The sequence below is a fragment of the Gorilla gorilla genome, chromosome 6, assembly GCF_029281585.2.
Source record: "Gorilla gorilla gorilla isolate KB3781 chromosome 6, NHGRI_mGorGor1-v2.1_pri, whole genome shotgun sequence".
NCBI classification, from domain to species: domain Eukaryota; kingdom Metazoa; phylum Chordata; class Mammalia; order Primates; family Hominidae; genus Gorilla; species Gorilla gorilla.
In genome coordinates this window covers 163780867-163808089 of record NC_073230.2, presented here as the reverse complement: position 1 = coordinate 163808089, position 27223 = coordinate 163780867, and the positions used below count along the sequence as shown (strand labels likewise).

The 27223-nt window shown below is 40.3% G+C and overlaps 1 protein-coding gene and 1 long non-coding RNA gene across 7 annotated transcripts in view; one reads left to right on the top strand and one right to left on the bottom strand.

Annotated features, from left to right (window-relative positions):
* PAXIP1 (PAX interacting protein 1) overlaps window positions 1–9560 on the top strand; it is a 59276-nt gene extending 49716 nt beyond the window's left edge. For all 4 annotated transcript variants that reach the window (XM_055392182.1, XM_063708876.1, XM_063708875.1 and 1 more), the window contains 5 exons: window positions 5261–5361; window positions 6450–6584; window positions 6676–6751; window positions 6836–6900; window positions 9087–9560. In XM_055392182.1, coding sequence (XP_055248157.1) covers window positions 5261–5361; window positions 6450–6584; window positions 6676–6751; window positions 6836–6900; window positions 9087–9098 — 389 coding nt within the window. In that variant the 3' untranslated portion in view covers window positions 9099–9560. The remainder of the gene's footprint in view (window positions 1–5260; window positions 5362–6449; window positions 6585–6675; window positions 6752–6835; window positions 6901–9086) is intronic.
* LOC101140659 (uncharacterized) lies at window positions 1061–24827 on the bottom strand. 3 transcript variants are annotated; one of them, XR_010134795.1, is made up of 9 exons: window positions 24480–24827; window positions 24223–24291; window positions 8627–9220; window positions 8130–8243; window positions 6770–6901; window positions 6472–6623; window positions 5491–5571; window positions 5174–5366; window positions 1061–3954 (listed from the first exon to the last, which is right to left on the bottom strand). It is a non-coding gene; the product is annotated as an uncharacterized lncRNA (long non-coding RNA). The 3 variants fall into 3 exon arrangements; XR_008681236.2 differs by having other exon boundaries at window positions 5491–6901; XR_008681237.2 differs by having other exon boundaries at window positions 5491–6901; window positions 24437–24813.
* Window positions 24828–27223: the final 2396 nt, after the last annotated feature.

Sequence of the window (27223 nt, the reverse complement as noted above, 5' to 3'; positions counted from 1 at the left end):
CGACCCCTTAAGCAGAAAGATACAGCTGCCAAAGGGAAGAGCAAGTCATGTGGCTGTGGAGCAAGCAAGGCCTGCAGGGGGCGCTACTAGGTCCCGTTACACTCTTGTGGCTAAACTCACCTTATTTATCACTTAACAGACACAAGTCGTCATTAAATCCATCTTTTAAATTTAAAATATTTTAGATTCATGTCACATTTTTGGCCACAGATTTTAAATATAATTCATGTTTATGTAAATAAATTAGAAGTGTATGTATCTTAAAGTTCATGTAGTCTAATTTTACAGATGAGAAGACCCAGAAAAATAAAGATACTTAAGATTGCTGTTTATAGCAAAGCTAGAAGTAAAGTTAAAATTTTATGATTCTGTATATCTAAGGCAGTAAGACTCAGGAAAGAATAAATCATTAATCTGAAGAAAAGACTAAATCCTCAACTATGATATTCAGGCAATTCTTGTCATACAGGTAGTTATGCTCTCTAAAGTTGCACAGACACTGAGTGAATGCTGTACTGTAGTCTCTGGGTAAACACGGGGTTAGGTTCCTGAGCGCCTCTGTTCACTACATTTTCATCAGCCAATCATATATAAGCTTGTTTTATGTGTGTTTCTGTTTAAAGACACCTTATTCAATGTGTATTGTTAATTCATTGACATTGAACTCATGATCCACAGCACTGTAACTCACGCCTGCATGAAGCTTCCCTAAGACACATATTTTCTCCGTAAGGCACATCACTGCCTTCTTGCACTTAGGGCTGTGGACATTTTAAACAGCAAAATCACCAACATAAAGCACACAAATTTGAAAGCAATAGCACTAAATAGATCACAAAAAGGATGCTTATTCACCATTTCAGCTGGAACAGGAAGGCAAGGCATGGCCTTGTTCCTCCCGGCTAGGAACGTTCATGTGGGTGACTGAATCTTTTCCAGTCCACGTATGTCCACAAATGGCCACCGAAGTGCCACAGACACTGATTGTGGGTTCATAAATAAATTTCAGAGGGGAGGAAAATTAGCAAAGAATCTGTGAAATAATGCGGCTCGCATGTACTAAGTGGTATTTAGAAATTTTTTTAATTGAAATTTTGAAAATTTTTTGACTCTAAAAAGGTATTAATGAAACATAAAACTTAATGAAGGCAGAAGAAAAACATAGTAGAAACAATTACTACAAACATTTTAGCTTCCAATTTCATATAATGTTATACAGTTTAGAAGGAGATAGTCTATTCGTTAATAGAAATAGTAAGTGTACTTTCTTAGCTTCTGCTGTGGGAGCATGGCATACACCAGCTTGGGTGGTGGGGAAAGCAGGTCTGTAATGTTCCAGCCTCTGGTTGGCTCCATCGGCTGCTTTTGGGCAACACCCAGCTTTAGAGATCTTTTTTGTTACTTTCTGACTTTGCTTATTCTTTTTCTTTTCCAACCAAGAACATGCTAATTCTTTGAAAATTAGTTTGCCAAGCAGCCAATTTAGTGAATGACCAATTTACTTAATTTTTCAAGTTTCAGTTTGTGAAAATATGGTTGTTTTATCTGTATATAAAGTTTACAGTTCCTATTTGATGGGAAGTTTTGGTTGACTAGCTTTTATTTCTTTATGGCACTGTTAATAAGTATTTGCTGTGTTGCTCTCTGAGGGTTAGAAAGTGGTTGTTATAAACATTTAATAGTGAGAAAACATTTCATATTTTATCTTCCATATTTTAGGATTTCCTAAGAGAATTTTTCCAGTTTATAATTATTGTTTTTTAAAAATAGACAATTTTTAGGGCAGTTTTAGGTTCACAGCAAAATTACAGAAAGCACAGTGAGTTCCCATATACCCCAGCCCATACCCATGCACACACACCGCCACCCCCACTACAGTCACCATCCCACGCCAAAGTGAAATGTTTATTAACTGTTAATGAAGCTGCATTGACATTTGGGTCATAGTCACCCAAAGTCCACAGTTACATTAGGGCTTACTCTTGGCCAGTCACCCAAAGTCCATAGTTACATTAGGGCTCCCTGTTGGCCAGTCACCCGAAGTCCATAGTTACATTAGGGCTCACTCTTGGCTAGTCACCCAGAGTCCATAGTTACATTAGGGCTCACTCTTGGCCAGTCACCCAAAGTCCATAGTTAAATTAGGGCTCACTCTTGGCCTTGAACAGTCATTGGGTTTTAACAAATGTGTAAGGACATGATTTTGCTATTACAGCGTCATATGGAGTTGTTCCACTGCCCTGAAAATCCTCTGTGCTCCACCCACTCATTCCTTCCTGCCTGCTGACCCCTGGCAACCACTGATCTTTTATTCTTTCTATAGTCTTGCCCTTTCCAGAATGTTACATATTGGGAATCCTACAGTATATAGGATTTTCAGATTTGCTTCCTTTGCTTAGCAATATACGTCCCAGCTTCCTCCATGTCTTTTCATGGCTTCATAAAGCATTTCTTTTTAGCACTAAATAATATTCCATTGTCAGAATGTATCTATTCAGCCCCTCACCTACAGAAGGACAACTTAGCTGATTCTAAATTTTCGCAGTTATCAGTAAAGCTGCTAAAACATCCATGTACAGGTTTTAGTGTGGACATAGGTTTTCAACTCCTTTTGGTAAATCAACAAGGTTGCAATTGCTTGATCATATGGTAAGAGTATGTTTAGCTTTGTAAGAAACCGCCGGGCTGTCTTCTGAAGTGCCTGTGCCATTTTGCATTCCCACCTGCAGTGAATGGGAGCTCCTGTTGCTCCACATCCTCCTCAGCATATGCTGGTGTTAGTGCTCTGGGTTTTGGCCATTCTAATAGGTGAGGTCCGGGTTACTTACTATTTCTTTCATGGATTGTGTCTTTGGTGTTGTATCTAAAAAGTCATTGCCAAACTCAAGGTCCCTTAGATTCTCTCCTGTGTTATCTTCTAGGAGTTTCATAGTTTTGCATTTTACATTTAGGTCTGTGTTCCATTTTTGGGTCAGTCTTTTTTTAAAAGAGGGTAAAGTCTGTGTCCAGATTCCTTTTATTGCATATGGATGTGCAGTTGTTCCAGCATCATTTGTTGAAAAGACTCTTTTCTCCACCTGTTTTGGTAGATGCATGTTTTTGGGATTTTATATTTATGTGTAACTTACATAAAATTTGAGACATCAATATTATAATCAATTTCTAGGATACTCATTTCTTTTGTACTTCCATGAAAAGTTTAATGTTCAGGTTGAGTCTTTACGTTGCTACTACTAAGTTAACATAACCCTGTTTGAAAAAACCAAAATCTCAATGTCTCATCCGTGACAGGATCATCTTAGCTGTATTATTGTATTTTTCAATATTGCTTTCTTTTCTTTTTAAGACAGAGTCTCACCCAGTCTGTTGCTCAGGCTGGAGTAGAGTGGTGCCATTGGCTTACTACAACCTCTGCCTCCTGGGTTCAAGCCATTCTCCTGCCTCAGCCTCCCTAGTAGCTGGGACTGCAGGCGCCCACCACGACGACACCTGGCTAAATTTTTTTGTATTTTTTAGTAGAGACAGGGTTTCACCATGTTGGCCAGGCTGGTCTTGAACTCCTGACCTCAAGAGATCCGCCCACCTCGGCCTCCCAAAGTGCTGGGATTATAGGCGTGAGCCACTGCACCCGGTGGTGTTTTCTCTATTATAAACATTAACTATTCTTGGTGATCTCACACAAGTTCTTCAGAAGGCATATCAGCTTTGAAAGTAACACTTCAAATATACCATCTCATGTGTAACAGTACTTATTTTGTTCCTTTTTTAATTCATCATTTTTTGTTTTTCCAAATTTTAGACATTCTTTTTCTCCTTTCACCTAAAAAGCAGCCTTTCTATCTGCTGGTTGACTCAGGGATTGATTTTGTATTTCTGGCCGTTGGTGAACAGATCCCTGCATTTCTGTCATGATGTGGTTGCTCCTGCCCAGCAGTCAGCAAACTGGTCCATATGCTGAAAATGGTTTTTACATTTTTTAAATATTGCTTAAAAAAGAGAAGAGGAATATGCAGGAGAAATAATACATAGCCCACAAATCCTAAAATATGTATTGGCAAATACATATTGGCAAACCCCAGTTTGCCAATCCCAAATCACTTTTCCTTGTTTTCTGCTTTTGATATATATATTATTGGGTTTGAGCTGCCTTATTATGCTGTATGGTTGGTAGGAAATGGCGGCAGAGGAGAAATGGTTTTCTGAATATGAGGCATATTTATAGGAAGATTAAAACATTTTGTGATCTTTAACTTTTGACACATTTCTTAAAATGTTGCTATGAAAACTGAAAATCTGTCAATTATTAATAATTGTCAGAAGTCTTTAAAAATTGATAAAACTATCCTTTATAAATTGCTGTATACTTTTGTATACTTGAATGTGTGTTTGGTAAATCTTTAAAGTTTGGTAATTTACCTAACTGATTATGAGCCACATGACTCCAATGTCCTACAAGTCCTTGAGGAGTTAGTGTATATATATAACATATATATATATATAATATACACTTGGATGGGATTATTTGAAACTTGTCTTTCTAGGACTGGAGATTTTAACCTGAGATCTGCGGGCTTGGAAAGTTGGTGAACTTCCTAAAATAGTGGGGGGGTAAAGAGGGGAGGAGCAGCTATGGGAAGAGGGTTCATATTTTTCAGTATTTTTTTTTCTTTTTTTACATTTTTGTTGTTAAAAAAAAAATTAGTACTATTATTTTGAGACCAGATCTCACTTTGTTGCCCAGGCTGGAGTGCCGTGGTGCAATGATGGCTCACCACAGCCTCGAACTTCCCAGACTCAAGCGATCCTCCCACTTCAGTCCCCCGAGTAGCTGGGACTACAGGCACATGCCACCATGCCAAGCTGATTTTAAAATTTTTCTGTAGAGATGAAGTCTCACTATGTTGCCCAGGCTGTTCTCGAACTCCTGGCATCAAGCAGCTTTCCTTCCCTGGCTTCCCAAAGTGCTGGAATTACAGGCATGAACCACCACACCCAGCCCGTTTTTTTCAAGAGTTTATGACCCCAAATGGTTAATTACCACTGATCTAGGAGAAAAAATACCTGCCTGTCTTTTTTTGGTCTGGCTGTTTTTAGAGGGAAGTAAATGAAATATAATGGTGACATTTAAATATCCGAAGGCTGTACAGGTAAATGTAGCTGTAATATTATGTACCTGAATATGGGCGAGAATTTTGTGGGTCACACTTGCCACACTTCATGTGTCCACACTTTTCAGAGTATGTGCTGTTCTGTTTTCCAGATGAGCAGAACTACATTCTCCGAGATGCTGAGGCAGAAGTACTTTTCTCTTTCAGCTTGGAAGAATCCTTAAAACGGGCACACGTTTCTCCACTCTTTAAGGTACACTTTAAGGGAAAAGTAAATCAGTCCAAGTAAGCATAACACACGGACCTGCTCAAGGGAACTACCAGGTGATTTGGTGGGAAGTGCGCCTCCAGGGGAGCTGGGCTCACCCTGCATCCCATTTACCTCTTGGCTTCCTTCTTGGACATTGCCACTGGAGGTCTTCCTCCTGTGAACCACAGCACATCTCTAGAGAACTTTTCTTTACTATAATGTTTAAAAATAAGTACACAAATTTAATAAATACATCTATGAGAAATAAGTTATTCAAAGAATAGGTTTTTGAGTAATTGGTTAAGAGGCATGTTCATTTTTCTGCTTTTAATAAATCTTTAGAGGACATCGCTTACTTCGTACTATTGTCAGTAAATGTATATTCAGCTGGAGAAGATACTTGGGAAAATATTCAGTGTGTGCATAGATATAATTCAGTACTAAAAGATTTTTAATGTTAGATAAGTGTTAGAACAGCTAGGAATTTTTTTTGTACCAAAGAACTAAGTAAATCAATAAAGATAATCGGTTCTTTAACCTTCTTAAGGAGTCAACAGGAATTAGAAATTATTTGCAGTTTCAGACAGAATAGTATTTTGTGGTATCCTCAGGAGCAATCTTGTTAGATAATTAAATCTTAAGCATCAATATCATTTCCTGCTCTGAGTTCAAATAATATGGAGAAAATAAAGAAAAGGGCTATAAGCCAGGCAGCATGCTATGCCAGAGGCTGTTGCTGGGCAGATAAGTGTGGTGAAATATAATGCTGATTTAAAATTGTATAGAAATTGTGAAAAATATTTGTAATATTCTTGCTTATTCACAAAACACTTTGTTTTAGGGACTTAAGTTCTGGTTACTTTAAATCATCTTCAGGCATACTTAACATGTGAAAATGCTTACATTCCAAATTTACATAGCTGGATTCCTCTTCCACTTCAGATTGAGTGCTAGTAGGAGAATAGTACCTTCATAATGTCATAAAATTTGAAATTTTGTCAAAAGTCTCAGGGCAGAATCTATGAAAATTATGTACTCTAAAAATTAAAGCATTTTAAGAACATAATACATATATTTTCATTTAATTTTAGGCAAAATATTTTTACATCACACCTGGAATCTGCCCAAGTCTTTCCACTATGAAGGCAATCGTAGAGTGTGCAGGAGGAAAGGTGTTATCCAAGCAGCCATCTTTCCGGAAGCTCATGGAGCACAAGCAGAACTCGGTGGGTAGAGTGGAGTCCGCCAGCGAGTCCGTCATTGCCCTATATCACATTCAGTGTTCGGTCACTGAGAAACTCATTTTCTTTTCCTTAGAGTTTGTCGGAAATAATTTTAATATCCTGTGAAAATGACCTTCATTTATGCCGAGAATATTTTGCCAGAGGCATAGGTACGTTTCCCCGCTTACCTGTGTGAGTATGTGTGCACGCATAGCAGTGGATCTCTAACAAGTGTCTGTTTCCACCCTGTTCAGATGTTCACAATGCAGAGTTCGTTCTGACTGGAGTGCTCACTCAAACGCTGGACTATGAATCATATCCTTTTCAAAAGAGAATAAAAAGTAGATGGGTTAGATATGAAATGGATTTCCCAGGTTAATAAGGCAGTACCTTTCCTGTTTTGCAAGCCATTTTTCCTTTCTTTGCTATTGTGATTTATGCAGTGAACAATTCTTTTCTCTTCAGAATATTCATTTGAGTTGCTAGTAAAAATATTCTCTTAACTTACTGAGAGTTCAGTTTTAATAGGTGATGTTAATTAGAAAGGATCTATACTGTCTAGTTTATGGAGGTATTAAAGAATTTGACAATTAGATAAAATAGAAAATAATTGCAAAAATAAATATATGTTTCTTTTTATCAGCTCACCTTTGAGTTTATAGTTTTCCAAATGAAATTTAGTTCGTATATAGTCTTTGTACTCAGGAACTTTGGGATGGGAGATAAATTACTACTAAATAGAAGCGGCAGAATGAATACTTCATCAACATGTCAGGAAAATGCAAAGGTCAGTCATTAGAATATTGACACCTAGGCTTTTTTCTATTTCAGACATTCAGGAAAAAATAAAGCTCATCATCTGTTATTTGAATTCCTTATTAAAAATCTCTGAATTATTATTTTAATGTAGGAACAGCCTATCAGTGAAGCAAAACATGCCTTACAGGTCCTTATGGGAAAATTCTGTTTCCCATTGCAGAGCACCTTCTCTCAGGGCTGTTCTCAGGACTTCTCCCTGGGCCTCCTGCAATGAGGCTGGAGGGCCGAGCTCCTCCTCTCTGTGAGGGTGGGAGCCTCTGCCACCTCTGACCAGTGTCAACTTCAGTGGACCTTTCCTTAAGCAGGGGAATTTTGTGTTTGGGATAGGACTGCTTCAGTAAGGCACAGAGGTCAGAATGATACCCATCCTTGCCGAGTTTTTTTCTCTTCGTGCGTGCCTGTTTCATCCAGGTAATTACATTTAAGTATATTTACATTTAAATACACTGACATTCATCCAGTTAATTACATTTATCAAACATTTTCCTCTTAACGCTAAAGAGCTTATGGTTATAATAGTAGACAGAAGACCTTGCTATCACTGAGAGAAAAGCACTTTTAAGAAGTAAAATTTGGCCGGACGTGGTGGCTCATGCCTATAATCCCAGCATGGGAGGCCAAGGCGGGTGGATCACCTGAGATCAGGAGTTCGAGACCAGCCTGGCCAACATGGTGAAACCCCGGCTCTACTAAAAATAGAAAAAATTAGCTGGCCATGGTGGCGCGTACCTGTAATCACGGCTACTTGGTGAGGCAGGAGAATCACTTGAACCTGGGAGGCAGGGGTTGCAGTGAGCCAATATCGCGCCATTGCACTACAGCCTGGGCAACAAGAGCGAAACTCTGTTTTTAAAAAAAAAAAAAAAAAGAAGTAAAATTTGCCTCAGTCCCAGAATCCAATGTCATGTTTAGCCATAAATAGCCTGTCTAGTTGGAATGAGGCTTGGTGCAGAAACCCTCTTATCATTCATACCAGAGCTTGCTGTATTCCATACCGCCATCTATTAGAAAATTATTGTAGGAGCTACTGATAGGAATGATAAGAGGCCTGTTAAATTTTTACAGATATGCTATAAGCATGTGGTTTTTATACAACATGTACTCTTGCATTTTTTCCAGACTTTTTCCTAGCATTCATATTTATATTTGTGAAAGCCTATTCTACACTACATTTACTTTCAGAAGAAATTGCTTTAAAAGTCATACAGGAGACTTATGAGTATTACCTTGGGGGCCTTTTTTCATATCCATAGCTTGATGAATTTTGCCCAAAGTGGACGGTTTAGAATTGCAGAGGTCAGTACCTGCTCCTGCAGGTATAAGTAGGAGTCAGCTATTTGTGGTAGGGCTTTGGGGATGTCAGCTCTTGGGGGTTGTGTGTTGTACATGTTAATTTAAAGGACATTTCAGCTATTGCTGGGCCTCAGTTCTGGCCGCGTGGTGGATACCTTGCGGAGCTGGCACAGGTGCTGATGTCCCTGGGCTGAGTGAGCCTGTGTGTCGGGGCTGAGGGCCTCCTGTGATGTGGGTATGCAGCAGAGCGACTGGTTTGAATGGGTAAGAAAGAGGCTGTAGCATTCCTACAAGGGTGTCCCTGAAACTGGGTGATGAATGTTGGAACCCTTGGTTTCATGTTTTTGTTTTGCCTTGTGTTTGAAAGTCGTTTTCCTCAGCAAGCCTACATATAAGTTTAACTGATGGCGTCTAGGCTGCCGTGCATGTCGACTCCTGCGGTGCGGGGCTGGCTGTCTGGCTGGCGAGGAGCTGCCGCGCTTCCTTCACATGCTCTTGTTTTCCAGCTGCTTTCCTGGGGGATCAGACTGTGAAGCAGGAAGACAGATATAATAAATATACTGCATCTTTTTAAGATGTGCAATTTTATTCTGAGGAAACATAAATTATGTTTTGTATTATATGACTTTAAGAGCCCACATTAGGTTTTATGATTCATTTGCCAGGTTTTTAAATGTTTTCACAAAACTGTTACGGGACTTCAACTAGAAATAAAATGGTGTAAATAAAGACCTTGCTATCTCTAAATTATGGATGTTAAAGATTTGAAATGTTTTGTACTTTGATTATTTTTATTTCTTATACTCTGTTTTCTTTTATATTGATATCTTGCCCACATTTTAAATAAATGTACTTTTGAACTTAGAATTGAGTAATCCTTTATTATTCCACATTTTTTGCATAACTTATAATTTGCATCAAACCGGATCACATTTTAAGTAGTTTCAAGACAAAATATTTTCCAGTCAATTTTTACCTGAAGAAATAATTTCTAGAAGCCAGCCATTTTTTTGTCACCGTAATAAACTCCATCCCAGGCAGGGGTGGATTCAGATTATTTTGCAATCACTAAGCACAGGCGCAACCAGTGAGAACCAGTGACGCTACGGAACTTGCATCCATCCTGCTGCTTTCCAGACCCTGTTGCAGTACACGTCTTGTTGGATCATAGGTGTGATAAAATGGTAGGAGACCGCCTGTTTATTAAAGATGAGCAGGGCAGTAACTGCTAATATCTTTAGATCGTGCTGACCAGTGCTGTCGCAGACATTCAGAGCTGTTTTTTTAACCAACATTGTGCCTCAAAATATGTCTATTTTTAAGCTTCTATTTTTGTGCCTAAATAAACTTAGATACTGACTTATCTTTGAGTAGATGTAGAACTGACCTTTTCCCCTCGTGTACCACAGGTAGAATTGGTGTTGCTATAAAATATTTTAGATTCTGTAGAATCCTGGCAGTGTGGAAGCATTTCATAAATCAGAATAGAGTTTTCATTTGCAAAGTATTCAAAGTATTTCCCTACTACTTAGAAGCTTGAAGGCAAGTGACAATCATTACAGAATAAATGGGCCTTCTGGGTAGAGTATAATGCGTCTGTTTAATCTTTGGTGGAGACAGGGTGTTTATATAACCAACATACAAATACGACTGATTTGATTAACCTTTCAATTGGTGCTTTTTTTTCTAAAGCTGCCAAGAAATGATCCTTAAAAACTCCAGGAGCTGTCTAAAGCCAACTGGCTTGCACAGCTGTTAAGCATTGATTTGGTGACTAAGAGGGACTTAGATGAACATATAAAAATAAAAAGATTTCAAGTAAATACCTGTTAGAAAAAAATGATTAGATCAGACAAATTATTTCTTACATGAAAATCTCATTTAATCGTATTTTCATCTGGCTCGATGTCATCTAATAGAAATATAATGGGAACAATTGTAATTTAAACATTTTTAGTAGCTACAATAAATGTTTTAATATGTAGACAATACATCCAAATATTGCTTCTGTCAGAAGTAATCAATATTTTTAGAAATTACTGAGATATTTTTACTGTTTGAGGGATGCCAAGTCTTTAAAATCCAGTGTATATTTTACACTTAGACAACATCTCAATTCTGAAATTTTCATTGGAAGTACTTGATCTGTTTAGATTTCACACCACTTAGAGTTGAAAAAGGATATTATGTATGTTTATATACTCAAATTATTCAAAAGATAGTTAAGTGTCTTCCAATAACTGAATTAGTGCCAGTTTTGAAGTTAACATAAAGTGCAATTAAAAATGGAGGTCCTTCCCTTGCACTAGGTACTTTTCCAGCGTGCAGTGACCAGGGGTGGCTGATCATTGAGAAGATGAACAGCTGTCCATCACCGAGCTGCCACCTCAGTATACCCTGAATTCTGTAACACTGGCAAGTAAGAACGGCAGGCAATGTGAATGCCAATGATGAAGACATAGATAATCCATCCAAATCATCCCAAGATTGTTTGTGTTGGATAATTAAAATTATCTACCTGATAGCTCACAAAAAGTGTGTTTTTAATCTATCTGCTAGGTATTGAGAGGAAACTTGGAAGAAATAATGCGTATCCTAGCTCTAGGAGTTTAGTCTTATTAGGAAAAGTTAAACAACATATGTCAATCTAGCAAATATTTGGTAATTTAAGTAAATATTTGAATAGTAATAGCTGCACAACTTTATTTTTAAGAAATATTTTAGCATAGAAAGTAAGTTAAATGAAGATAATTGTATCCTCAGCTCTTTAAACCTCAGTGCTGCTCCCCATGAAGCTCTCCCAAATTACTTTGTTGAATTAAAAAATAAGTGCGTAATTACGTACTAACTTTGTAGAAAGTTTAGCTACCTCCTGAAATGAACCACATGTGTCCCCGAAGAGTTTCTCTCGCCCACCGCCCAGCCGCTCCATCTCTAAACTTCAGTGTTGCTGGGCTTGCTCCTCAGCCGATGCCACCCTCTAGGGGTGCAGCTAAACACAGGTCACCTCTCCTTATTTCCAAGGTTTGTTCCTCCAGCTGCAGAGCTGTTCATATCTACCTCTCCCCATGCTCACTGTGTTCATTTCTTTTCCTCTTGTAAATGTTAGCAAGGTTTTACATTTGTCTCCTTTTCTCCAGTCGCTTTCCTTTCAGGTTGACCTCTGTACTGTTCCAGGAGTAATTTTCCTGAAATAAGATTCTGTTTCTCATATTAATGCTAAAAAGAAAAACAGAGTCCAAGATGAGATGTTTCACATCTTTTTTTTTTTTTTTTTTTTGAGATCGAGTCTCACTCTAGTGCAAGCTGGAGTGCAGTGGCATGATCTTGGCTCACTGCAACTTCCACCTCCCGGGCCCAAGCGATTCTCATGCCTCAGCCTTCCAAACAGCTGGGACTACAGGTGCGTGCCACCACGGCCAGCATCTTAATCTCTTGTAATGTCACCATCCCACCCCCTTACTCCCCATTAGTCACATGGAATCAGTTGTGATTACCCAAGCTTGCCAAACACTTCACAGGCCTCTCTCACTTTATATGCTATCTCTTCCTATTAGAAGAACTCCCATTCCTATCTGGCAAGCTTTCCCCTCATTTAGACTGTAAGGCCTTCCTGATCTTTATAAACATTCTTTCTAATTTCCTCCTCTTTGTGTCCTCAGCCCTCTCTGATACAATGGAATAGATGTCTTAGAGGTGAGTGGTTACTTGTTCTCACTCTGTTTCTCTCTGCCTTAATAAAGCCTCAGAGACAGATTGAGGCCTTCTTCACCTATGTTATCTGTGGTAGGTGGAATTATAGCCCCCCAAAGATACCCTAGACCAGCAGCCCCTTACCTTTTTGGCACCAGGGAGTGGTTTCATGGAAGACAATTTTCCCATAGACTGGGTAGGGGTTTAGGGGATGTTTCAGGATGAAACTGTTCAACCTCAGATCTTCAGGCATTAGATTCTCATAAGAAGTACACAACCCAGATGCTTGGCATGTGCAGTTCACAATAGAGTTCGTGCTCCCATGAAAATCTAATGCTGCCAGTCATCTGATACGAGGCAGAGCTCAGGCGGTAATGCTCACTCGCCCACCTCTCAGCTCCTGCTGTGCAGCCCAGTTCCTAACAGGCCGTGGACTGGTACTGGTACGTGACCTGGGGGCTGGGGAGTCCCTGTCCTAGACCTAATCCCCAGAACCTGTGGCTTCTATGTTAGCTTAGTGGCAAAAGAAACTTTGCAGGTGTGATTAAGGTTGAGGACCTTGAGATGGGGCGATGAGCCTGCATTATCCAGGAAGGCCCGAGCGAGCCATGTGAACCCCTCACAGTGGAAGAGGAAGGCAGAATTATCCAGGAAGGCCCGAGCAAATCACGTGAACCCCTCACAGTGGAAGAGGAAGACAGGAAAGTGGTTTGCAAAATGGGACCTTAGTCCTACAGATGCAAGGAACTAAGAGTGATTTTATTCCAATGAGACTCCACCAGACTTCTGACCTATAGAACTATAAAACAATAGTTTTTAGTTGTTCTCATTTAAGCCACTAAATGTGTGGCAATTTGTTACAGCAGCAATAGAAAACTGACAGTATCCCAAATTGTTGTACATTGCTTGGCATTTTATAGGCATTTGCTCAAAATGTGTTCAACTAAAATTATCATAGAGGGAAAATAAGGAATAGTTTTAATTTTTTTGTAGGGGGAGGGGATATAATAAAAACTATTCCAGAAAGATTAATTTGAAAGTAGACACAGTGAAGGCAGGTAAGGGAACAAAACATGTTGGATTCACCTCTATAAGAAGTAGTAAGACCTGGAATTAGGACAGACTTAGGGAAAAAGGGGGTGTTTCAAAGGAAAACAACATCGCTTTGTTCATGATTTAAACTAAAAATATTACATTTGGAGAAAAGAAATTAGTGATAATGATATAAACAATGAGCTTGGTAAGGCAGCCAGAGAAAATTTTATAGTGAAATTAAGGCTGCAATTTGGGTAAGCATGTAAGCTGAGTTCCGTTACTGGGGAGTTATCATAGTGGCATTAGGTAATTGTAGGTCAACACTTCCTAATTACCCTTTGTACTGCCAAGGACTGGGGCTTGAAGACCAATTCTCAGTGGTCAGTGGAAGATATCAAAGGAATGGTTGGCAAGGTGAGATGAGAATCTTGATGGTATGAGACCTCAAGTGTTCACGGAGACATTTGTATCTCTAGCAATATGGTGGGCAGCTACCTTGACTAGTTATCCTTCTGATAATGAAAAATGCTGACCTTAGATATAGAAAATAAACCCATGAGCTGGCAAAACAGGAGTACTCAGGCCAAGAACTAAGTAAAGATGAAAACTCAGGGACTAGCTAAGCACTGAGGCCATTGCCTTGAGAGCATTTGTCCAAGCAGCTGAACTTGAGTTTCACAGCCTCACTGTGGAGAAGGTAAGTGTTCAGGACCTGCCCAAAGTGAGGAGTCAAATAGAAGATCCTCCTTCCCTAAGACTGGAACCCCAAAGGGCTATACCCTAGGTATAAATATGAAATAGAAATAAACCTAAATCTGCCCCCAACAACCCTGGGAGTCACTGCCAGTCTTGAACCTTAGGGCTGCTGCACTAATTCACAATACATGGATGGTCCAAAAACCCTTCAAGCTCAGAATTTAGGCTAGTAGCACCCTAAAGCAATTGCATAAGGAATTACAAATCCTCCTTGGAGATACCCCCCTCCCCATCTTGGACTAAACACATACTTATCCCACAGAGAAAATAGCAAGGAAGCAAGGCATCATGAACAAAAATGGGCACACACCAGACACAGAAATAGGAAATAGAACCACATAATTTGGAATTATGAGAGAACACAACAGAGTTAATATCTCCTGAGGCAGTCTTAAAATATTAGCAGGAAATAAGAAACTATGAAGAATGACCCAGCAGATTTGAAAAAGTATCAAAAGGAACATGTAGAAATAAAATATAATTAAAATATAAAGCTTAATGGGGTAGTTCACAGGTGACATGATCTTATACGTAGAAAACCCTAAAGATACCACCAAAACAAAAACACCAACCTGACAGAACTAATAAACCAGAAAATACAAAGTCAACACGAAAATCAGTTGTGTTTTTATATACTAACAATGAACAATCTGAAAAGGTAATTAAAACAATTCCATTTACAATAGCATTAAAAAGAATAAAATACTTGGGAATAAACTTAACCAAGGAGGTGAAAGATATGTATGCTGAAAACTACAAAATACTGATAAAAGAAATTAAAGAAGATACCAATAAATTGAAAGACATCCCATGTTCATGGATTGGAAGACTTGATATTGTTAAGATGTCAATACCAACCAAAGCAATCTATGGTTTCAATGCAATCCCTATCAAAATCTCAATGATGTTTTTTCCAGAAATAGAAAACTTGACCATAAAATTCACATGGAATCTCAAGAGTGAACAGCAAAAATAATCTTGAAAAAAGAGAACAAAGTTGGAAGTCTCACTTCCTGATTTCAAAATATTATAAAGTGACAGCAATCAAGACAGTATGATGTTGGCATAAAGACTTATTGACCACTGAAATAAAATAGAGAGTCCTGAAATAAACCTTTGCACATAGGGCCAAATGATTTTTGGCAAGGGTGCTAAGATTTTCAATGGGAGAAAGGACAGTCATTCTAACAAATGCTAGTGGAAAAAACTGGATACCCACATGCAAAAGGATGTTGCTGGAACATTACCTTTCACCATGTGCAAAAATGAACTCAAAATGAATCAAAGTCCTAAAGCTAAGAACTAAAACTATAAAACTCTTAGAAGACAACATAGAAAAGCTTCATGATATTGGATTTGGCAGTGACTTCTTGGATACAACACCAAATGCATAGACAACAAAAGAAAATATAAATTGGGCTACACCAAAATGTAAAATGTTTATATATTAAAAGACAACAAAGTGAAAAGGCAACCCATCAGATGGGAAAGAATGTTTGCAAATCATATATCTGATAAAGGATTAATATCTGGAATATATAAGGAACTCCTATGACTCAACAGCTAAGAATCAACTTAATTAAAAAATGGGTAAGAGACTTGAAATAGACATTTCTCCAAAGAAGGCATATAAATGGACAATAAGCACAAGAAAAAAAAGAAAGCTCAGTGTTACCAATCATTAGAGAAATGTGAATTAAAGTCACAATAAAATACCACTCCATGTTGGGAGAAAGGCTTATGGGGTGCCTGCATAAACTGGCCATAAAAATATGAGACAATAAGTTGCGGAAAGCCACAAGAGGGCTCTGAAGAAGAAAGCTTTCTTATAGCCAATATGTTCCCATGCTCTGAGCAAGACTTGCTCTCTTATCCATAAACACTGTGTTCAAGGAGAAAGACACTCCTATAAAGCATTAGAATGTGGCTAGATATGCAGGCTCCTAGTTAAGCCCACTCCCACCAAGTAACTAAAGATATACTATTTGAGCACAAAGGAGATTCACTTAAACCGCCACTGCTATACATTACACATATGACGCACTGTCTGCCTTTCCCCACTTCACCCCTGAACCCCTGCTTCTCAGATCTAAGTGATTGTACTCAATAAATAGTGTGGAAACCAGAGCTCTGAGCCTTTTGCAGCCTCCACATTTTGCACTGGCCCCTGGCTCCCCACCTTTCACTCTTAACTTGTCTCTTCTCATTCCTTTGTCACAACCAAACTTTGGGTACCCACGGGTGGTGTTGAGGCTGGACCCTAACAACTCCACACTCATTAGAATAACTACTGTCAAAAAAAAAGCAGGAAATAACACATGTAGGTGAGGATTTGGAGAAATTGGACATGTGTGCACTGCTGTTGGGAATGTAAAATGGAAAACAGTACAGCATGCCCTCAAAAAATTAAAAATAGTATTAACATATGATTTAGCAATCCCACTTCTGGGTATACACCCAAAACAATTGAAAGCAGGGGCTCCTCAAGATATTTCTAAGCCCATGTTTATAGTAGCAGCATTCACAATAGAGAAAAGGTGGAAGCAAACCAGGTGTTCATCATTAGATGAATGAATAAACAAATGTGTTCTATTCATACAAGGGCATATCATTCAGCCTTAAAAATATCATTCAGCCTTAAAAAGGAAGAAAATTCTAACACACACTACAACATGGATGAACTTTCAAAATTTATTGCTAAGTGAAAGAAATCAGTTACAAAAGACATATAGTGTATGATTTATCCTACACCTAAAAATATAATGCTAAGTGAAAGAAATCAGTCACAAAGGGCAGATAATGTATGATTCCACTTGCATGAGGTTCCTAGAGTAGTCAAATATAAAGACACAGAAAGTAGAATGGTGGTTTCCAGGGGCTGGGAGAAGTGTGGAGAGTTATTTAATGGGCATAGAGTTTCAGTTTTAAGATGAAAAAAGTAATGGAGATGAGGTGGTGATGACTGCACAACAATGTGAATGCACTTAAAAGTAACAAACCTGTACACTTAAAAATGGTTAACGTGTTAAGTTCTGTATTGTGTATATTTCATCACAATTTAAAAACAAGGAAATGCAGAGCACTAGTTTAGCCAGTGAACTGATGACAAGGAGGTTGGCCAAGGGGAGATTCTGTTGTGAATTCATATTTAGCTCTTCCACAGGACTTTCTTTAAACTTCTCTTAAACCTTGTGTTCAAAACCTGATATGGTCTGTCTTTGTGTCCCCACCCGAATCTTATCTTGAATTGTAACCTGAAATGTAATCCCCACGTGTTGGAGCAGGGACTTGGTGGGAGGTAAATAAATCATGGGAGCAGTTACCCCCATGCTATTCTCATGATAGTGAGTGTGTTCCCATGAGATCTGATGGTTTTATAAGGGGCTTTTCCCCCTTTGTTCAACACTTCTCCTTTTGGGCACCATGTGAAGATGGACATGTTTGCTTCAACTTCTGCCATGATTGTAAGTTTCTCGAGGCCTCCCCAGCCCCGTGGAAGTATGAGTCAAACCTTTTCCTTTATAAATTACCCAGTCTCCAGCAGTTCATTATAGCAGTGTAAGAATAGGCTAATACAGTAAATTGGTACCACAGAGAGTAAGGTGCTGCTATAAGGATACTCAAAAAATGTGGAAACAACTTTGGAACTGGTAATAGACAGAGATTGAAACAGTTTGGAGGGCTCAGAAGAAGACAGGAAAATGTGGGAAAGTTTGGAACTTCCTAGATACTTGGAGGGTTCAGAAGACAAGGAGATATGTGAAAGTTTGAAACTTCCTAGAGACTTATTGAATGGTTTTGACCAAAATGCTGATAGTGAGGTGGACAATGAAGTCCAGGCTGAGGTGGTGTCAGATGGAGGTGAAGAACTTGTTGGGAACTAGAATGAAGTTGACTCTTGCTATAGTTTACCAAAGAGACTGGTGGCATTTTGCCCCTGCCCTAGATATCTGAACTAGAGAGGGATGATTTAGGGTATCTGATGGAAGAAATTTCTGAACTTTAGAAATTTCTTTAGAATTCTGTTTTAGAATTTTGACTTCTAAAGCAAAGCATTCAAGAGGTGACAGAGCATAAAGTTTGGAAAATTTGCAGCTTGACAATGCGGTAGAAAAGAAAAACTCATTTTCTGGGGAGAAATTTATGCCAGTTGCAGAAATTTGCATAAGTAACGAGGAGCCAAATGTTAATCACCAAGACAATGGGGAAAATGTCTCTGGGGGATGTCAGAGACCTTTGCAGCAGCCCCTCCTATCACAGGCCTGGAGGCCTAGGAGGCAAAAATGGTTTCATGGGCCCCCCCCCACTGCTGTGCGCATCCTGAGGACTAGTTGCAATGCATCCCAGCTGCTTCAGCTCTAGCTGAGACTAAAAGGGGCCAAGATACATGCTCAGGCAATTGCTTCAGAGGGTGAAGCCCCAAGCTTTGGCAGCTTCCACATGGTGTTAGTCCCTCAGGTGTGCATTAGACAAGAATTGAGGTTTGGGGACCTTCACCTAGATTTCAGAGTATGTATGGAAACGCCTGGATGTCCAGGCAGAGGTCTGCTGCAGGGGTGGAGCCCTCATGGAGAACCTCTGCTAGGGCAGTGCTGAAGGGAAATGTGGGGTCAGAGCCCCCACACAGCGTCCCCACTGAGGCATTGCCTAGTGGAGCTGTGAGAAGAGGGTCACCATCCTCCAGACCCCAGAATGGTAGATCCACCAATAGCTTGCACCATGCACCTGGAAAAGCCAAAGACACTCAAAGCCTGCCGTGAAAGCAGCTGGCGGGGGGTGGGGGGCTGTACCCTGCAAAACCACAGGGGCAGAGCTGCCCAAGGCTGTGGGAGCCTACCTCTTGCATCAGCGTGACCTGTATGTAAGACCTGGAGTCAAAAGAGATCATTTTGGTACATTAAGGTTTAATGACTGCCCTATTTGATTTCAGAGTTGCATGGGGCCTGTAGCCCCTTCATTCTGGCCAATTTCTTCCATTTGGAACAGGCGTATTTACCCAATGCTTGTACCCCCATTTGTCTAGGATGTAACTAACTTGCTTTTGATTTTACAGGCTCATAGGTGGAAGGGACTTGCCTTGTCTCAGAAGATACTATGGACTTGGGCTTTGGGGTTAATGCTGAAATGACTGAAGAGTTTGGGAAACCATTGGGAAGACATAATTGTGTTTTGAAATGTGAAAAAGACAAGATTTGAGAGGGGCCAGTGTGTAAAATATGGTCTGGGTCTGTGTCCCCACCCAAATCTCATCTTGAATTGTAATCCCCACATGTTGGGGGAGGGACCCAGTTGGAAGTAATTGAATCATGGGAGCAGTTACCCCCATGCTGTTCTCATAATATTGAGTGAGTTCTCATGAGATGTGATGGTTTTATAAGGGGCTGTTCCCTCTTTGCTCGATGCTTCTCCTTCCTGCTGCCATGTGAAGAAGGACATATTTGCTTCACTTTCCACCATGATTGTAAGTTTCCTGAGGCCTCCCCAGCCCTGTTGAACTGTCAGTCAATTAAACCTCTTTCATTTATAAATTACCCAGTCTTTGGCAGTTCTTTACAACAGCATGAGAACAGACTAACACAAAACCCAACATCCACATATAGAATTAAATAATAGGCCAATGTACCTCTGTGTATGTGTGTTACTGTATGTGTGTTACTCTGTGTGTGTGTGTATGCTTTTTTTTCTGTGTCTTTTATTATACTAAAAAAAATTTTGGCCTAGAAAAGATTTAAAATTTACCATGGTAAAAAATAAAAACCACCAGCCATAATGCCTGGAGAAGGATGTGTGAACTGATGGCAGAGGGCCCTCCAAGAATCTGTGCCTCCATAAGAGAAGGGACGTAGCATAAGCTGTCAAAATCCACTTTTTCAGAACTCTGGATATTAACAATAGGATTGGAACAATTCAGAGTGTTTGTTAAAGAAAATGGCTGAAACTCAGTAAACAGCAGGCTTTGTGGAATTTTAACTTTGCCTCTTCCCCAGTCCCACCTCCTCAACCACCATCAGCTCTGCAGCAGCCTTGAAAAACAGCAGCCTTGGAACTGTGGTAGTAGTGAAAACCAACAGCCTAATGGACGGACTAGAGGGGCAGGACAGCTTCAGAGCCCCAAAAACCTCATTCCCAGAGAATCATCAATCTTTCTCCTGGGCTGGCAGCTCCTATTCAAGCTCCATTCACAAGGCTCACCTTTATTTGACCTGATTCAGATCTCCCAGTGAGGAAAGCCCCATCCCCAGGGTATTTGTGAAAATCAATCAGCACTAACTGTTCAACATCCCAGCTGTAAAAAGTGGTGGTGCCACTTAGGGCAGATAAGAAATTGGATATAAAAGGCCGGGCATGGTGGCTCACACCTGTAATCCCAGCACTTTGGGAGGCCAAGGCGGGAGGATCACAAGGTCAGGAGATCGAGACCATCCTGGCTAAAATGGTGAAACCCTGTCTCTACTAAAAATACAAAAAATTAGCCAGGCGTGGTGGTGGGCACATGTGGTCCCAGCTACTCGGGAGGCTGAGGCAGGAGAATGGCGTGAACCCGGGAGGTGGAGCTTGCAGTGAGCCAAGATCGTGCCACTGCACTCCAGCCTGGGTGACAGAGCGAGACACCGTCTCAAAAAAAAAAAAAAAAAAGAAATTGGATATAAAACTTACAAGGAAAGTCTAGGGACAGAGATATTCTTAGGGGCTTTGAAAAGCTCCAACTTATTCCTGGGGGATTAGAAGGCCTCCTGTGTGCACGGCTGCATGCAGGCCCAAGAGAGACCAGGAAGGCCCTAAGTACTTACTCCAGTGGCTCTTGAGGGTCTGATCAAGCAGGAGTGAAGACTAAGGTGGAGTTGTGAATTGCAGGGACATTGAAGACATACCCTAACAAACAGCCCATGAGCAAGGGGAGGCTTATTGGTTGAAGGCATTTAAGGAAATTCTCTGTCCAATCATTAGCTGACCACTAAGCTAACCAAGTAAATACTTTAGTGGCTGCACACAAAAAAGAATGCAGACTTTACAATACCAATCCAGAAACATCACTAAACAAATAAACCACCACCACAACAGCAATCACAAAAACAGCAACAACTCTAATTTCCAGAGTTGATATATTATTTAAAGTGTCTAGTTTTCAACCAAATAATTAGGAGACACACAAAAGAACAGGCAAGTATGGCCTATAAACATAAAAAAGTACTCAAAAGAAATTGTCCCAGAGTAAGCCCAGATGTTGGACTTATTAGACAAAGACATTAAACCAGGTATCAAAAATATGTTCAAATAAAAGAACTATGTCTAAAAAATTAATGGAAGATATGAAAGTTATTCCACACCAAATAGAAAAAAAAAGTCATTTGGAAATTATAATGAACAATAAGAAAATTTTGTTATATATATTCAATAATAAATCTATCTATCTATCTATGTATCTACCTACCTATCTATCTATCTATGTTGGACCAGCAATTCTATTTCCAACAAAAATGTGTACACATATTCATCCAAAGACATGCAGCAGCCCCAAACTAGAAACAATGTTAAATGTCCATCTACAGTAGAATGAAATAAATACTATTATAGTAATGCAATAAAATATTATAATAACAATAAAAAGAAATGAACCATTGGTACAAACCACAATACAGATGAATTCCACTGGGAGAATATCGCACAAAGAAGTTAGACAGAAAGTAGAAATACATACAATATGACTTCATTTATATAAAGTCCAAAACAGGAGAAACCACTGACAATACAAATCAGAGTTTTAGTTACTTTTGGGGAGGAGTGTGAGATTAGTGACTAGTAAGGGTGCAAACATAGTTTCTGGGATGCAGGCAATGTTTTCTTCACATAGTTGGTGGTTACATGCGTGTAATCACTCTGTGATAGTTCATACAATGCTATAATGTGTATACTTTTCTGTTTGCTGTACTTCAATAAACAGTTAGTTAAAACAACAACAAAACACTTCTGTTTCTAGTATCTCAGGAATTGGAAAATTACAGTCCATGGGCCAAATCTGGCCACCTGCTATTTTTGGAAATAAAATGCTAATGCGACCCAGCCACACTCATTCATTTACAGACTGGCTATGGCAGCTTGCATGCCACTACAATGCAGCGTGGATTTCATGGCCTGCAAAGCCTGCAATATCTACTACCCAGCCCTTTACAGGAAAAGTTTGTCGACTAGTGCTCTAGCCAGGCCTTGCTCCCATTCTTCAAACTGGCTCTTTCAAGCCTTCGTTCTCAAACTCAAATGCCAATCAGACTTTTTTTCTCCCAGCAATGTTGAAGTAGGACACAGAAAGTGACTGGGTTAGGTGTTGTAGAGAGCAAAGCTGGGAGGTCACATGAAACAGAGGGCTGAGGCTGCCATGTGTCAATAAACACGATAGGAAGTGTGCAGAGTCTCACGTGCAGAGAGGAGAGTGAGTCAGGCCTGCAGGGCACAGGCAGGAGACCAAGAGCTCTGCAAAGGTGCCGAGGAAATCGGAGCGGGGCATCCTCCCTCTGCTTTCCAGGACCTGGGAGGCTCAGTCCTCTATTCCTGCAGCTAGGGTCATGAGCTTTCCCCAGCATAAACCCCAAACCCTTATCTTTGTAGTTCTTTGAGTGGCACGCCTTGTTACTGAGGATCGCTAAGAGGAACATGGTGTTCTTCAGGCTGGGGAGAGGGCTTGATGCATATAGTACATGAGGAAGGCAGTGCTCTCCAGCCAACAATAAACAAATAAAAATTAAAATATGGATGCTTTGGTCACCAAGAAGAAATGAAAAAGTAACATTAAGATTCAAAGACTTTTTTTTCATATCAAGACCCTCAATAAAAACCAATTTCAGCCAGGCATGGTGGTGTGCAACTGTAGTCCAGCTACTCAGGAGGCTGAGGCTGGAGGTTCGCTTGAGCCCAGGAGTTTGAGTCCAGCTTGGGCAACAGAGTAAGACCTCTTCTCTAAAATAATGAAAAATCTAACGACGAAATTTTGAAAACTTTCAGAATTATTTAATCTGATTAGCCTAATCTGTATATTGAGATTAGTAAAAGTAGGTTTTGTTTTGTTTTCCAATCAGCAATATCCTCCCCTCTCCGTCCCCCCCCCCCCCCCCCCCCCCCCGTATATACTTGGGAGCCTGAGAATGTATTTTAGTGCTACCATGGGAGGAAGGAGAAAGAATGACTAAATGGTTCATAAAACCAAACAAACCCTGAAGGTTCACGCCATTCTGCCCAGTGGGCCCTGTGGGACTTCGTGGGACTTGTGGTTTAGGCTTCAGAGCTTTGGGGCTTCTGGGGTTTCTGTCTATATTATTCCTGCTTGGATGACATAGTGAGGTCTTCACTGCTGGAGAAGGGAGGGCTGGTGGGCCAGAGGGGAGACCCTGCAGAGGTGTGCAGTGTCCTTCTCTGCTGTCTGTCTCAACCCGCCGTGTTAGGAAACCAGGAGGAAGCCCTACCTGGAATGAAACAGGTGCCTAGAATGAAGAGGGTAAGGACAACAAGGTTTAAGACTGTGACACCTGTTGCTTAAAGAGACGCATTTAGGAGTGTGGCATGTAGATCCCAAATGTCCGTTCTGTAAAAGTTGTTGTTATTGTTTCACTTTTGTTGTTGTTGTTGTTTGTTTGTTTTGAGATAGAGTCTCACTCTGTTGCCCAGGCTGGAGTGCAGTGGTGCAATCACAGCTCCCTGCAGCCTCAACCACCCTGGCTCAAGCACTCCTCCCACCTCAGCCTCCCGAGTAGGCGGGGCCACATGTGTGCACTGCCATGCCTGGCTAAGTTTTCTTTTTATTTTTTGTAGAGACAGGGTTTCCCTATGTTGCCCAGGCTGGTCTTGAACTCCTGGCTTCAAGCAATCCTCACACTTCAGCCTCCTAAAGTGCTGGGATTACAGGCGTGAGCCACCACGCCCAGCCTGTTGTTATTGCTTTGAAGGAGTTCAGGAAATGCCACCCCCATGGCACTTGGGAGTGCTGATCCCTCTGAGCTGAGGGCACTTGGGAATCAGCGGATGCAGGCAGAGGTTTCCTCTGAGCTCCCCTTACCTGCCTGAAGACGGATCCTCCAAAAGGAACTCAGCTGTCATGAATCGCCTCCCCAGGAATCTCGTCAATCTGGGAAGATTAACACAGATCACAGGAGAGGACACTGGAGGTGACATCAGCCCAGATGACTATCACCCGTTCTCCCGAAGGCGGCTCTGAGATGTTTACGACCTCAGAGACATTTCATCCACAGAGCAGCACAACCTTTACTCACCAGACAGTCCCTCCCCAGGCTCTCCCGTCACTTGTGTTCTCACCTCCCCTGGAAGCCCCGGGAACTTCGAAGTAGGCTTCCGTGGACTCCTGCCACTTCATCAGTAGCTGGGGCCCTGGTACCAGCACAAACTGCTTGCATCCGACTGACCTCACCAGACATATGGGCGTCTTTGGTAAGACCGCTCTCAGGTTTTGAATCTCCCAGGTTTGGGCTGAGATTCAGATTTTATTTAAGTAAATGAATTTCATGCTCAATGGGGCTGATATTGAAGCCGCCATTTAGGGCTTTAAGGCAGGAGTTTCGAGTCATTTCTCTAAAGATTCTGCTATTGGCAGGTTTGTGGTTTCACTTTTCTATTAGGTTAAGTTTTCGTTCGTCTTACTTGCTCGTTTGTAACCTTTTCTCTCATTGGACATTTTACTTGCTCAAGTTTGTAACCTTTTCTCTCATTGGACATTTTTTTACTTGCTCAAGTTTGTAACCTTTTCTCTCATTTGACGTTTGGTTAAAGAGAAAGCAGTTTTCTTTTTAAAAGGGGAAAGTGAATGTTTGCGGCTTAAGCCAAATTTGTGGCTTTAAACCAGCCAGGCTTTGGGTCTTGGTTAACATTGAGATTTAAAGTTTCTTCCTGAGTGACCAAAAATTTGTAAAATGTTGGAATGAGGACGTGATAAGCTGAAGACAAAAAGCACTCTTTCTCCCAGCTGAAAGGCACCTTAGGCAATGGAGGTAACACAAGGGTGTGGAAGCTCACAACAAACCCCAGAGAAGAACTCACAGGGAGAGCTGCTTAACCCCCGGGGCACACAACACACAAGGGGTTCGTCACCCAGTGCCTTGAACTCCCAGAAATGTCTGGGTTTCTCTGAGGTAGGTAAGAGGGAAGAAGCTACTTGTAGGTGATACCTCCAGGAATAATCCCTACTAAGCAGCACACTGGACCCCAAACACTTTTCCCTTTTAGCCTTTGGGCATTTTAAAAGAGAATCCAAATTATGAGCAATTATCCATCTATAACCAAGCCCTCATTAAGCAATGCACCTTTGGAAACTCCAGCGGGGTTTATGTACAAGACTTATGGCGCCACCTCCTGTCGATAGTTGGAGAAATGGTCTTATTTGACCTAAGAAGATCCTAAATTACAATGATCAAAGAGAATTATCTTTGAAATAGCTAGATTAGTTTATTTATATGCACAATTTTAAAAAGCCAGCCATGGAATCAAATAAAATAATTAAGAGAGTTACTTCCAATGGCACCCAGAAGCATCCAAAAGAGGTTTTGACAGAATTCTTCCCTTAGAGGAAGAAAATAAAAAGCACTCTAAAACCATTACTGAATTTTAAAAAACACTGAAATTTCTTCTTCTCTCCCTGCTCCCGTGTCTCTCTAAGCCTCCTTGTCAGAACTACCCAGCCCTGATTGACCTTCTCCTCCTCCTCCTCCTGCCCCTCCTCCTGCTCCCACTGGTTTGGCTCCATTTCATCCAGCATCTGGTAGAGGGGAACTTGCTTTATCAATCATGATCAAACTTACAGGCATAGTTAAAAGAATTCCTTGATCTTCACCAGGTTCCTATTGGTTTTGCTGGGAAATTTGAATTAAATATCCAAGCTTATGACCCTAGTTATTCTGACTTCTAGCAACAGATTCACATGTTAGTAGCCAAAATTAAAGCTAAAGGCTGGCTAGACAAAGCTCACTGGAGAAATCTGTTAGGGATCTTCATAAATGTTCAGAAGAGGACCACAGACAGGCTTGAAGAACAGCAAAAGCTTTGCATCAGGCCATCTCCTCAGTTTTTCAGGGTAGTCAACTGGAACAAAATACAATATCAACAAAATTCAGATGAGTCAGTAATATACTTTGAGGGCTGTGGAAAAAATTTTAAAGAATATTTAGTTTTATCCGAAGAAAGTTGTGCTAATCATCGAAATGATACTCGACTCCAGTTTTACAAATGAGTTAGATGAATTGGAACTAACAATGAAAAGACAAAGTTGGGCCACTTCTGATACTCATGATTTGGTCAGTCTCATTGACCAGTTATCTGATACCTTAACTGAAGAAGAAAGAGAGAGGGAAGCCAAACAAAAGAGCGAGGCTAATACAATTATGAATTTACAATTAAAACAACTATTCACACAATTTTGGCCTTCACAATACCCCTAGAAACTCCCTAATGGACCTAACCTTCCACTTTGCAATTTTGGCAAAAAGCATGATTACTTTGAAAAGAATTGCCAAAGATGAAAAAGGAAAGAATGTTAACCAGCGGAGGCAGAAAAGAAAACAGGGGTGCTCCAAGGAACTTAAAGGGGCCTTTCATTTCCTCCTTACTAACACTGGGAGAAATAAAAATTATTATAAATGGAGAACTAACACAAGCACTTATTGACACTGGAGCCACATTATCTGGAATTAATCCCATCTTGGTACAAGGTCCCATTCCTTGCAGTAAACAAAGAATTCAAATGGTGGGCATCACAATCCTCCTGTATTGGCATACCAATCTCAGCCTGTAACCTTTCAACTGTGTTCGTTACAAGGAACTCGTGCCCTCCTCTTTGTTCCATCAGACCCCATCCATTCAACAGGAAGAAACTGCTTAGAATTATGTGATACCCACATTTCTTTCTCTCAAAGGAAGGAAATATATTTAAAATTAGATTATAAAACTCAACTATGAGACACAACAGATATTTTAATAAAATTTTCAAAATCTAATCCAATTGCAATCCATATTGCCATGAAAGACAATGAATTATTGCTTAATGAAGAATT